Source organism: Myodes glareolus, chromosome 10 (assembly GCF_982192425.1).
Source record: "Myodes glareolus chromosome 10, mMyoGla1.1, whole genome shotgun sequence".
In the NCBI taxonomy this organism is placed as follows: domain Eukaryota; kingdom Metazoa; phylum Chordata; class Mammalia; order Rodentia; family Cricetidae; genus Myodes; species Myodes glareolus.
Window position 1 is genome coordinate 57,373,818 of NC_142035.1, and position 14,015 is coordinate 57,387,832.

General features: G+C 45.7%; 1 protein-coding gene across 28 annotated transcripts in view; it reads left to right on the forward strand.

The window, feature by feature from the left end:
• The window catches only part of Ppip5k1 (diphosphoinositol pentakisphosphate kinase 1), a 47,598-nt gene that overhangs the window by 21,786 nt on the left and 11,797 nt on the right, over positions 1-14,015 (forward strand). For 14 of the 28 annotated variants that reach the window (XM_085696342.2, XM_085696337.2, XM_085696335.2 and 11 more), the window contains 5 exons: positions 35-125; positions 3,903-4,028; positions 4,746-4,808; positions 8,629-8,811; positions 10,226-10,363. In XM_085696342.2, coding sequence (XP_085552468.2) covers positions 35-125; positions 3,903-4,028; positions 4,746-4,808; positions 8,629-8,811; positions 10,226-10,363 — 601 coding nt within the window. The remainder of the gene's footprint in view (positions 1-34; positions 126-3,902; positions 4,029-4,745; positions 4,809-8,628; positions 8,812-10,225; positions 10,364-14,015) is intronic. The other 14 variants (XM_048459494.3, XM_048459499.3, XM_085696352.2 and 11 more) reach the window with 5 other exon arrangements.

Genomic DNA, 14,015 nt, shown 5'->3' on the forward strand with positions numbered 1-14,015 from the left:
ACAAGGGGATTGATAGAAAGTCCTTTTTCTACAGGTGCTGTCTGAGACTTCATCTTCAAGACCCGGTGGCTACCGGCTGTTTTCATCTTCACGGCCCCCAGCAGAGATGAAGCAGAGCGGCCTAGGTAGGTTTCCTACATCACTCACCTGTTGTTGGAAAGGGTTGTCTCTCTGTTATCCAGAGTTTTATCGTGGGAAATCTTCATCACGGGAACTGAGAGCAGCCAGTCAGCACTGTCAGATGTAGGAAGGGGTAAAGTGGAGGAGGACAGAGTTAGCTTTGGATGGATCTAGGTGATTGTTTTCACCCCAGAAGAATGTTTACCTTTTGATTTTTCCCCACCAATCCCCATTTCCCTAGCTGCAGGGTGTTTTTCTGGCTTTTCTTCTCATTCCTTATCTGTCCCTCTAGTCCAACCGAGACTTTAAGGGACCATGGAGGCTTTGACCCCTTCAGAGTTATCAGTGACAGGTGCTTGAGTTATGCAGGTAAAACTAGAGGTACTTGTGACCCCCGGTTGTCATATTTTCATATGAGACCTTGTGCCATATCTTCCTCTGAAACCTAGTTTTCACACCCTGCTTTCCTAATCCTGCACCTTTTTCCTTTCCTTCCGGAAGCTTGAGGGACACAAATCTAAGACGGGTGAAGTGGCAGAGGCTTCTCTCAGGACACTGAGGGAATGTCTCTTGATTTTTTTTGAGCCCTGGAAAGGGGTGGAGAATGTCATTCAACCTTTTCTAAGGACACAGACTTGAGGAAGCACCAAGCCTCAGAGGGTATGGTATTCTACGGGACAGTCCTTGAGATGGACCGCCTCTGAACACAATGCCATGTAAACCAAGTAATTAACTGAAGGTCAGAAATAACTTGTGGGATCTGAACTGGTTCTCCTGGCTCATTTTTTTTTAAATCTTGTCCTATTCTCTATATTTAAACCTTCTAATTTTTTGTTATTTTTGTCCTTGCTGCTTAATTTCTTGATCCCAAAATGTTAATATTTGAACTATTAAAGAGGAGAAATGTTTTTTGTAACTTTCCAACCTAATTTTATGGAAGTAGACTAGCTTCTAGAACCCTGAAATCGGTTGGTTTGGGGATTAAACCAACTCTGAGGATTAAATGACAACTATAGATCAGCAAAGTGGACTTCTCGCCCCAGGAATCCCAAAGGTCAAGAAACAGCAAGATCCAGTAAAGAATAGATTTCAGAGCTGGCTGATGGTGGCACACACCTTTAATCCCAGTACTCGGGAGGCAGAGTCAGACACGTCTCTATGAGTTCGAGGCCAGCCTGGTCTACAGAGAGTGTTCCAGGACAGGCTTCAAAGCTACACAGAAAAACCCTGTCCCAAAATAAATAAATAAACAAACAAACAAAAAAAGAAAAGAAAAAGAAGATAAAGGAATAGATTTCAGATAGGTTAGAAAGTAGATAGGTGTGTAAGTGGGAGTCTTTTCAAGAATAAGTCATAAGCAGAGAGAAAAATGGGAAAAAAAGAAGGAAAGAAAAAGAATAAGGCATAGGAGCCAGGTGTGGTAATACACTTTTAATCCTAGCACTCAGGAGGTCAGAGTTGGGGGGAGAAGCAGGTATATTTCTGTGAGTTCCAGGCCATCCAAGCCTACACAGTGAGACTCTGTCTCATAAAAACAAAATAAACAGCCCAGCGGTGGTAGTGCACGCCTTTAATCCCAGCATCAAGGGAGGCCAGCCTGGTCTACAGAGTGAGTGAGTTCCAGGACAGCCAGGGCTACAACAGAGGAACCTTGTCTCAAAAACCAAAACCAAAACCAACATAAAACAAAAAAGAAGAAAGAAAAGAAAAGAAAAAAGAATAAGGCATAGGAGACTAGGTATATTTAGAGCAGTGGCGTGTGCCTATAGACCAGAACACTTGTGGGGAATGAGATGGGAGGACCCCTAAAACCCAGGGTTTGGGCTAGCCAGAACGGACAACATAGGGAGACTCTAAACTCAAAAACAAACAAACAGAATATGGCAGAGTGAGGGATACACAGACCTAGTGACAGAAGGTAAGATAGAGACTGCTCTCTGAGACACCTGAGGACCAGGCAGAGTGGAGCTGGCATGGTTATACCAGAAAAGTATTCAGCAGAGGAAGTCAATGTAGGACAGAGCTTCCTGTGGTCTAGGATAGAGCCAGCTCCCTTCAGCTTTCTCTGAAGAAAAGCAGACCTCTTTTGTAGTGTGACACGTCATTCTAAAGCCTGACAGAGCATGGAATTTGGGAGAAGTTGCTGCATAAAGAGGTCCTGAATGCCAGGGTAAAAACCATTGCCTATCTGAGCTTTCTAATTTTTCTGGTAGCCCTGAAATACTGGGACCCTGGTCTTCTCTGTAGGCTCAAAGGATCCTCTCTTTTAGTCTGAATATGGATATGACCTCCCCAGCCAAACCCAGGATCTTGGCTATGATGGATTTCAAAGTAGAAGGGCAAATTCCAAGAGTCTGAGTGTCTTGCTTTTGCTTTTTGAGACAGGGTCTTTTTGTATAACCCTGGCTGTCCTGGGACTCCCCCTACATACACCAGGCTGGCTTCAAACTTGCAGAGATCCTCCTGCCTCTGCCTCCCTAGTGCTGGAATTAAAGGTGTGAGCCACCACACTTAAGAATGTCGGTCTTAGGACTTCCAGGTTACTCTGTCCCTGAGGCTGTAGATGGAGGACTGGGAGTTCACCCTACTCTAGATCACCCTGGGGACGGTTTCTGACCTGACTTGTCCTTTTCAGAGGTTCTTCACGTTTCATTTACTCCTCAGACTGGCACTTCTTTTTGCTTTCTTTGAACCTTAATATGTGAGCAGCTGGTTTTGATCACAGGGCTTGCAAGACAATAAACTTTTCAGAGCAGGAAAGGAAAGACAGTCTTTCCATTATTTCTTGATTTCTGTCTTAGTAGGGTGCTTCGCACATAACTGGTATACCCTACTTTATAAGTAGCTGACTTTTCAGATGTCTTCTGATTTGTGTCCATCTTGATTTCAGAATCTATGCTTCTCTTTGTGAAGAAAATCCTTCTCTTCTAACCAAACATAGTATCCGGAGGAAGGAGACCTGGACTCTGGTCCTCCTTACCTCCTGTACTGGAGCAAAGGAGACTCCTTTTGGGTCTGTTTCTTCACCTATTGTGTAAAATGAAAGAGTTAAACTAGATGATCTCTGAGTCCCTTGCAGCGTTAGTAGGCTCATACTTGTGAGAAAAACTCTGAATGATAGATGGTTAGGTGAAGAACATGGAATTGTGTGCCAGCCAAGTACCCAAACCCAGTCTCTAGTTCCAGTGAAAGCTTTTTCCTTTCAAACCTCCAAGGGGCTAGATTTCTGGGTCTCTAAAATTCTCTATCCAGAGTAAAGGACCCCTGGTTAGGTGTAGGGGAGCATGCACCGGTGAGGTGGTTCAGCAGTGAAGGCACTCACTTGCTCTCAAACCTGATGATTTGAGTTTAATCCCTGGGACCTTCAATGATCGAAGGAGAGGACTGAGTACTGAAAGTTGTCCCCTGACCTCCACATGCATGACATGGCCTGAATTCTCACCTCCTACACAAAGTAACGTAGCTTTTAAAAGTTTAGGGAGACTATTCTTTTAGTACTTCTGAGAGCTGCCTGGAAAGCACAGTCCACCTCAGTAGATCGAGTGCCTAATAAGACTAACACCATTTTTGTAGTGGCCTTTTGTCTCTGCCATGTAGATCTTCTGGAGAGTTGCTACTTTGCTTGCCTGGTGTGGCTATGGACAGTAGAGGACACTGTGTTTCCCTGGAGTAGCTGCGTTGTGGTGGCGCTGAATGGCTGTGTGTGTCTTAATGTTGTACTGTGAAGTTGGGTGTTCTGTATGCAGCTTTGTGTGGCTACTAATGTGCTCCCGGCCTTGCAGGCTCACAGTGCACAGGGCTGTTCAGCACCACAGTGCTGGGCGGCTCCTCCAGCGCTCCGAATCTTCAGGACTACGCCCGCAGCCATGGCAAAAAACTCCCGCCTGCCAGTCTAAAGCACCGAGATGGTATGTGGGTGGGTTTTGGGGGGCAACTCTCTCTCTCTCTCTCTCTTTTTTTTTAAACTTGTCTCCCAGCAAGCATACAGCTTCAGAACTATTCATGCTTAAGATGGCACTGGCAGTGGCCTGGTACTAAGCTTTCCTCATGGATGATAGATAGGAGAAGGAGCCGGGACCCCTTCCACTCCTCCATTTGCATTCCCTCTCGCCATACAGATACTACTGATTTATGCTTATCCCTTCATAATCTCCCACACACAGCCTGGCTGCATCAATTTGTACTCTTTCCTGGATTCTGGCCTGTAGGATGAGGACCGAGAGGATGATCCATGGTCAGGAGGAATGCAGTGGAGTCTTGCTTAAGTTCCAGGGAATCAAGGCTAGGCATGTGGAGGTTGCTCAGCTAAGGTGAAAAGATGATATGGAAAGATACTGGGGGAAGGGAAGGATGTTTCTAGACAGATTTTATTTCCAAGTGGCTAGGAAGAGAGCGTGGTGGTGAAATCAGGGTTGTTTTGTGGGACCATGCTGTGGTAGAGGTGACATCAGCTACTGGAGATTACAGCAGAGGAAATAAGTGGAGTGTTGTAGTCAGGATCCCAGGGTCGGGGATGGGACCAAATTTCACAGCAAGGTAAAGAACCAAGTACACAGTGGGCAGGTTCCAAAGCCGAGGGTGGGCACAGGGGTGGGTATAATCCCCGTGATGTCTTTTCTCCCCAGAGCTCTTGTTTGTCCCGGCCGTAAAACGATTTTCTGTGTCGTTTGCAAAGCATCCGACTAACGGTACGTTTGCTTCTGACTCAGCATCATTCCTCCTCATGTCACCTCCAGACACTTAACCCTGAGTTCTGACACTGACTTGGCCTTTCCTTCCACTATATCGACACCCTGCTTTCTCTGAATGAGCCCCTCACTAAGTGTCCCTTCTGGGGACATTTCCCTTGTGACAGCTGTAGCGTGGCTGTAGCCTGGATAGGCTGACCTATCCCTGTGGCAACTCAGGGTCTGATTTCCATAGTCACCGTCATCACCATCCCATAACCTTTGTCAGCATCACCACCGAACATCAGTCACGACGCTCCCTTTCCCATCACATAGCTGCCAGGCTGCATACAGACATACTAAGGTCCTTCTCAGCCGAGAATAGCATCCCCTAGGTAGGGCTCACTCTCTCCCTGCTGTCTCGGTCTATGTAATTTTGATCTCCTATTTTACTCTCCAACTCTTGATGGGGTGGATGCAGTGTGTGTTCTTCTTTTGGACCAATGCTACAGTTACCTATTAGGGCTTTGGTTTGGACATATGACTTCCCATCTACATATTCCTGTCTCCTGCCATTGTGTGTACTTTGTGTGGCTCTTGTGTTCCTGACATCTGCTTTATGTTTTACTAACCTAGTGCCTGAGCCTAGAAAACTGGAGCCCAGATTGCTTTGGGATAAAAGAAAAAAAATAGGAGTGGGAGATATTAGATAAGAAGAAAGGACTGGACCTTGATGATTCTTTTCTTTAATTTTATTTATTTATTTGTTTGTTTGTTTATTTTTGGTTTTTCGAGACAGGGTTTCTCCGTAACTTTGGAACCTGTCCTGGAAGTAGCTCGCTCTTTCTTTTCCTTTTCCTTTTTTCCCCTTTGACTGAGTGGTCAGTGCTGGAAATTGAACTCTGGTGTGAAGTAGCCATATGCTCTGCCGCAGAGCTAGGCCCCGGCCTCTACACCTTGAGTCTTTATTTTCCATGAGGCCAGGTATTCCCTGTGGAAACACTGTCTCAGAGAAGCTGGAAGTAAAGAGATGAGATAGGAATCCTTGGAGAACTTAGGAATCAGCAGTATTTTAAGAATATAGAAGAGCTAAATCTGTGTAAATTGTACCCTGAAAGGTTGTGGTCTCTTTGTGGGGTATGGCAAGGAAACCTAAGACCTACTCTCAGCTGTTTCTCTGTGTTGTATCTTGTCCCCCGAGTAAATCCAGTTTTGTTAGATATGGTTTTCTTGTATTCAAGAGCTGAGATTCTCAGAGGAAGGTAAAATTACTCTGATTTCCTGCCCCTGCCCCACCAACTGCCTCACCAATGGCAGGTGTTAGATTTTGGCTGATCATGCCATGTATTTCTTCTAGACACTACTGAAGTCTCTCTCCAGGTTGACCACCCTGTATTCCTTCAGTTCATTTCCACAACCAGTCTGTCTTCACTGCCTGTGGCCAAAATCCCCATCCGTAGTGACATGTCTGTGCTAACTCACAGAGTCTCGCATACCACAGTTGTCATAGAGGAGAACTTGATGCCCAAAAGCCTGAGACTTGGGCTTAGTCAAAAATATAGTACCAGGAGCCTGGGCCCCTGAAATAAGAGCTCAATATAAATTTAAAATAAATATGCTTTTCTAAAGCTTAAAATAGGACACCAAAGCCAGAAAGTGAGATCTTCCAACACTACAGTGCTGAGAGTTGGGTCTCCGGAGAGGTGATGAATGCATTAATGTTGCCATCATGAGACTAGCATCATTACTTGCTCTACAAGTTTAGTCTCTCTACCCCTTCCTTCTCCTTCCTCTCTTACCACCTCCCAGTTTCTTGGGTGCCATAAGAGAAAAAACCCGAGTTCATAAAACAAATCCTCAAGCCTATATCTCTAGTTCTCTGAAGCCGACTCGGTGGCTGAAGAAGAAGCAAGAATTAATCTTGCCATAAGGAGGAAAGGAAGAAAGACCTGGACAGTTCAGGTATAGTGCAGGAGAACAACCTAAGGTCTCTGACACCTTGCATACTTCCCCAGGGTTCTTCTAGCCTCCTTATCTCTCTTGTGTTTGAGCTAGGAAGTTAATATGCTTGCAAAGCCAGGACCTGGGATCTGCCTGTTGTATTGAGAAATTTGGAACTGTTGTGTTTGACAAAGAAGATCATATTGATAGAATTTAGCCCTGAAGACAACATGAGAGCTCTACACCATGGCCAACGTCTTGCTTTACTGACTCAGCAATTACAGAGCAGTTGTTCTGTCTACAGTTGCTTATGGCAGATTCTTCATAACAATGTGTCAGCCCTCCTGCCCAGCATCACCGTCTCCTTGTATGATGTGTGACTTTGGCACAGCAGTTAAAAAAACAAACAAACAAAGCCCCCCAAAACTGGACCTGGCTTTGGAAAAGAGACAAGGCAATGTTGTCTCCATACTCTGATAGAAGAGCAATCAGTCCTAGTGCATCCCTGCTTCTCTTCCTAATGAGCTTTTATAGCCCGTGGCTACAACAAGCATATGGGTGTGGTACATCACTAAACTGTTCACTGATCTCACCAAAGCAAGTTAATCCAGTGGGAAAGAGCCACTGCTCTTTGGCTTTTGCTTTTGAGTTCATGCTCATCCAAAGCATCAGAGTACCCAGTAGGCTTGTCAGGCTCTTTATATTACATCACCCACACAGCTGTGTGACCATGGGTACAGTCAAGCCTCACTGTACTAGTCCAGGAAGAACTAAAACCCAAGCTCTTTGGAAGCTGTGGTCTCATGGGACCAGCAGATGAAACAGTTCTGATCTGGGAGTTCTGAGCAGTCATCTTCACCCACTTTGATCCTCCTGCCTTTCCTGGATCAAGCCCTTATTCATCCTCACGTCAGCCTTCATCTCCATATATTTCCTCCAAGATCTTACACGGCTGTTCCTCTTTTACCCCTTACCACATGGCTTTTGATGCCTTCAACCGTTTTGCTGCTGAACCCCAGGCATCCACAGAATGTGCCAAGTGACTGAAACAATGAGGGTTTCCGAATTAACGTTCCTCCACACACCAGCTGCACAGAGCGTGCTTAGACCAATCGTCCATGGAGAGACAATGTAATATTATCTAACTTTCGGTCCCAGTGAGGGGCACATCATCACCACCATCCATATTCTGAGACTAAAGTGTTTATTTGTACAAGAGGAAGGTAAAGGGCAGTTAGTCATATTTTTACTATAAAGAGAAAACTCTGGTTTTACCTGCATTGTTTCAAAGGAGTCCTTCTCCTGGCTTCCTGCCAGCATTTTGTGCCAGCCACTTGGCACCAGTCTTGTCTGTGGCTCTCTTAGAATCTGCATCGCAGCGGGCCTTAGCCTTCTGGAGTGTTTCAGTTTTGGGGTTATCTTGACATTTAATATTTTGACCTTCTTCTCTAAGTGATTTTGAATCTCTTCATCTCTGTCCTAATGTCATAAATCCATTTGTCTGAGACGTAGGCCCTAGGGTTTGTCTAAGCCAGATCAGAGACACTGAGCTCTCGTCAGGGCTCCAGCTGCAGAATTAGCAGCTCACTCATATCAGAATGTTACTACTGCTCCAGGGAGAAGGGGAGGGCCTGGGCTCTCGTTAATGGCTGCTTTGAGTCTCATTGGGCCTGGGCTCTCATTAATGGCTGCTTTGAGTCACTGTGTGGTGCCAGTACTCTTCTTCCAAGTAAGGGATGGCCAGTCTCTCTGACCATCTCGCCTTCTTCCTTAGCTTACCTTGGGTCTAAGTGGCCCCCACCCCCAGTAATGCTGTGCCAGTCAGCGCCCCCTCATTGTTTCTCCTTCTTTTCTTTCTTTATCTTTGTGCTTCCTATCGTGGTCCCTCTGTCCCCTGCAGAGCTGCTGGATGACCAGCACCCTGTGGTCCGGTTGCTGCGCACTTTTTCCTCTGACTGCCCAAGGGGCTGGCCAGTTTCCTTGGATGCCACGCTGGCGCACCACCTGCACCAGTGCTCCTACCACCTGCGCCTCTTCCGGAACTGGCTGCGCTCAGGCCAGGATGACCCCGAGTGCCTCTACGGTACCCCCTGCCGCAGGCTGGCTGCTGCCACTACCCTGGCTGGGACTGATTGCTTTGCTTACTGCATTTCTGGCTGGAGAGCCTATCTAGTCCCTAAGGTTATGTGACTTGTGTTAGTTGCTTGATTGGGATTGGGGCACCAGGCTGCCTGGTAGCTGTAGTGTTGGCTGCTCATCCCCTTCTAGCCTCCTTTCTTACTCCCCCTAACGTTACCCCCTCTGTTCAGCATAGGCATAATTTCTTGCCGTGGAATCTGGTGGTTTTTGTTTTTGCTTTTGTTTTTTAATGTGTTCTTATCGCTCTAATCTTCTACTACTGTCATCTTCAAATTCAAACGTTTTTCTAACTACTCTGATGAGCTAGAGACTCCTCTGCCCTCTTGCCACTAGATTATAAGAGGAAGCCAAGGCACGGGGGCATCAACTAAATATCAAGACAAACCAAGCTAGAGGTTAGAAGATGATCAGGTATGGTCATTTTGAGCTAGGACTCTTACTCATTGGTGAAGAGGAGGCTCAGTCTTTTGTAGATAGTGCTCCCTCCCTGTTCTTAGTCCCTTTCAGGAGAAGCAGCATTGGAACGAGTGAGGACTGAGAGTGTTTAGGATGTGTTCTTGATTCTTCAGCGGGAGAATTTTCCTCGTTAATAGTCCTGGAAGTAGTGTTATTCATTGATGTTTACCTTTGTCCCTACCAAGACTTATAGACCTGTATTACATGGTATTTTTCTCCGGGGTGGGGTTGTCTCATTTTCCTGGTGGAATAGAGAAAACCTAGCAAACCCAGGATGTTACTGCTAGAGCATAAGGAAAAAGCTTTGATGTGATGGAAATGACCAAGAAAGAACTTCCATTCCCCGCCCTGTTCATGCATGTGGTTTCCCTCAGCTGAGCTTCATGTACTGCATGCTCTCCAGTTTGCATCCAAGTATTCTAGCCCTTCTACCTACATCCTAAATTTGCATGAACCCCTCTTCCGATTCCATGCCCTTCTCCTTAATCTGTTTTTTTTTTCTTCATGATACCTGAAATCTGCTGTTCCTTCCGAGCTCCATGACCTGCTGCCTTATGTTAGATGTACAATTTCAACCCCTTGCCCCATGATCCCTATTTTATTTCCCCCAGAAAATGCAAGAGCAGCGTTAGTGCTTTCATTAGTCCATGGGCACTTCATAGGTGAAGGTGATTTGATCACTTGGAGACTTAACAGGTAGACATTTTAGGAAAATTGGAGATGAGAAAGCTAGACTTCCTGAAGGGCTCTAAAGAGTTCCTTCTCCTGGGAATCTTGGATGCCCCAGACTCCAAAAGCCACAGACTATCCTGATGGCTCTCAGGGACTCTCCACCCTTCCTTGGCCAATTGGAGTGTATCTGCTGAGAATAACATTGGCTTTGCTCATCTCTTCTCCAACAGGATTTGAAGGGTGCTCCATGGTACCTACCATCTACCCCTTGGAAACACTACACAATGCCCTTTCCCTGCGTCAAGTGAGTGAGTTCTTGACTAGAGTCTGCCAGCGCCACACTGATGCCCATGCACAGGCATCTGCAGGTATGGGAAGTACTGTTTGTACCTCTAGCTTTACCACACTTATAATTTGTAGAATAGGAGAAAATACTGAATTTAAAATGGAGGGAGAATGACTCAGCAGTTAAGAGTGCTGGCTGTGCCTGCAGAGGACAGAGCTCTTTCTGCAGTGACCACATCAAGTGGTTCAGTCACAGCAGCTCCCGCTCCAGGGAATCTGACATGCGCTTCTGGTCTCCATGGCACTGAAACACATCTGCACATAAATGCACATAAATAAAGGCAAAGCAAAATCAATTTAAAAGTTAGGAAGTTGGGGATTTAAACCAGTGATAGAGCACTTGCCTAGCAAACCCAAAACCCTATGATCTTTTCTCAGCACCAGAAATGACAAAGAGTTGGAAAGACATGCCAATGAATAAAGTACTTGTATAGTAAGTATAAGGTCCTGTGTTCAATCCCCAGAACAACCCATATTTTAAAACACTGAGCCAACCTGGTGGTACACTCTTTTAATCCCAGCACACAGGAGGCAGAGGCAGGCAGATCTCTGGGTTCGAGGCCATCCTGGTCTACAGAGCAAGTTCCAGGACAGCTAGAGCTACGCAGAAAAGCCCTGTCTCAAAAAACCAACTGCTGGACCGGAGAGATGGCTCAGCGGTTAAGTAAGAACAGCGGCTGCTCTTCCAGAGGTCCTGAGTTCAATTCCCAGTAACAATATAGTGGCTCACAACCAACCATGATAAGATCTGGTGCCCTCTTCTGGCATGCAGGCAGAATACTGTATATATAATAAATAAGTATTTAAAAAAAAAAAGGCAACTGCTTTTACAGAGGAGCAAAGTCAATTGCCAACATCCATGTACAATGACTTACATTTACCTGTAACTCCAGCTGCTTGGAATCTAACACCCTCTTTTTCCTCTGTGAGCACCAGCACTCCTGCATATAAACAGTTCGCAGACAGACAGACAGACTGACAGACACACACGCACACACACACACACACACACACACACACACACGCAATTTAAAAATAAAATAATGACTTAGTGGTTAAGACAGTTGTTGCTCTTGCATAAGACCCAGGTTCAGTTCCCAGCACCCACATCAGACATCTCACAACTTCCTTTAACTCCAGCTCCATGGGCTCCCCTGCTGGCCTCCCCAAGCTATCTCATGCACATGGTGGACTTAGAGGTAAGCAGGTACACATACACATATTTTTTTTTCCACGACAGGCTTTCTCTGTGTAGCTCTGGCTGTCCTGAAACTCATTCTGTAGACCAGGCTGGCCTCAAACTCAGAGATCCTCTGCTTTTGCCTCCCTTGTGCTGGGATTAAAGGTGTGCGCCACTACTTCCTGGCGACATATTGTTAATGAAAAAAAAATAATAAATCTTTTTTTGTTTGTTTTGTTTTGTTTTTTTGAGACAGAGTTTCTTTGTAGCTTTGGAACCTGTCCTGGAACTCACTCTGTAGACCAGGCTGGCCTCAAACTCACAGAGATCTGCCTGCTTCTGCCTCCCAAGTACTGGGATTAAAAGTGTGCACAACCACTGCCTGCAAATAATAATAATAATAATAAATCTTGAGAATATGCCGGGTGCTGGTGGCATACTTACAGACCCAGCATAAGGTAGGCAGATACACACGTATCCTGGAGGCTCTGAGCCAGCCAACCAGCCTACTTGGCTGGTTCCAAGCCAATGAAGGAAACTGTCTCAAAGATAAAACAGCAGAGGTGCTGATAGTGCCTACAGGAGGACACCCAAGGTTGTCTTCTGACCCAAGCTGAAGAACACAGGACTCTCAGCCATAGGGATTGCATGGCCACTTGGCTTTTAGAACTTCAGCTATTGGGGCTGGAGAGATGGCTGGGTGCGGGGGTTTAAGAGCACTGTCTGCTCTTATAGAGGACTTGGGTTCAATTCCCAGGATCTACATGGCAGCTTATAACTGCCTGTAACTACAGTTCCAGAGAATCCAACACTCTCACACAGACATGAATGCAGACAAAACACCAATGCACATAAAATAAAATTAAATTAAATCTTAAAAAAAATCTTCAGCTAGCAAAATAGGCAGAATTTTCATGGTCATATTGGAGGCATAGTTTGTTTTCTTGTGTAAGCTGTGGCGTTATCTTGCCCTAGATTGCTCTCTGTTTCCATAAACACCATGGCTACAGGAACTTGTGGAGAAAGGGCTTATTTCAACTTACATCATGAAAGGGGTCAGGGCGGGGCCTCAGGGCCGGAACCTGGAGGCAGGAACAGACACAGAGAACCATGGATTATTGGCTTGTTCTCTGGGTTCACATTCAGCTATCTTTCTTTTATTTATTTAGATTTATTTATATTATGATTATTTGCCTGCATGTATGTAGTTGTACCTTATATGTGCCCGTAAAGATCAGAAGAGGGAGTCAAACCTTTGGAATTGGAGTCACAGATGGTTGTGAGCCACCATATGGGTGCTGAGAACAGAACCCAAGTCCTCTGTGAGAGCACCAAGTGCGTTTTAACACTGAGTCTCTTTCCATCCCTTAGATATCCTTCTTACCCCTCCTAGGGCTGCCTGCCCGGAGGTGGTACTGCCCATGTGAGCTGGGTCCTCCCACATAAATCATTAATCAAGAAAATGCCCCAAGACTTCCTTCAGGCCAATCCAACGGAAACATCTTCTCAGTTGAGGGTCCCTCTTCCCAGATGGCCCAGCTCTGTCATGTCGACAAAACAACCAGGCAGCCCAGATACTGACTCACCAGAGCCACTCATGAGGCGTTTCTTCTTAACAAGGCAGTTAACTTGCAGTACTGAAGCTCAAGATCCAGTTGGGCTCATGGCTGCCATGAGGTTCAGTTTGAGTCTATAAATTTGCCATTGAAAACAGCCTGCATTTTAAGAAAGACCCTGTGATCCTGGAGAGAGAGCTTTGAGAGCACTTACCATCTGGTAACTCTGTATTTATCTTATGAGTTAGGGGAAGGTATGTGTGTGCCATGGCAGGCTTGTCAAGGTCACAGGGTACCCTGCAGGAGTTCTTTCCTTCCACCATGTGGATCGTAGAGATCAAACCCTGATTGTCAGGTTTGGCCTTTACCCAGTGAACCTTCTCGCCCACCCCCGCTTGATACTTCTTGAAATATAAAATCCAAATTCATCATTTCCCAGCTCTTCACTGAAAACGAGAAATCTGCTTATAAAGCTTAGTGTTAGAGGTGAGTCATCCCTCTTTCCCTCCTTCCTTTCTAAAGTGTGTTTCTGCCATCCAGCAGCAGTTTGTAGAGAGAATAGTATGCAGGCGGCACTAAGTTTTCTCCTTTGTTTACATCTGGAGGCAGAAGAGCTTCTGCAGCTACATGGTGAGCTGTATGAGGGGAGATTTGCAGCCACTGCAGAGGAAGAATGTGTTTCATATAACTTTTTAATGGAGAACAGGTCAAGAGGATGGTTTTTAAACTCATCTGGGCTTCATTTTAAATGCTTAAAAAAGCAACAAACCAAAAAACAAAACAATGGAAACAGAAAACAAACTCAGCAACTGATTTCCTTGGTTTGCTAGCGTCAGAGAGAAAGCCTGAGCCCACCCGGGTGTAAAGGCTCCATGATAGCAGGCTGGTGCTGACTGGAGAGGGGCCACAGCGTGGGTCTCGGCCCTAAGATGTCACTCT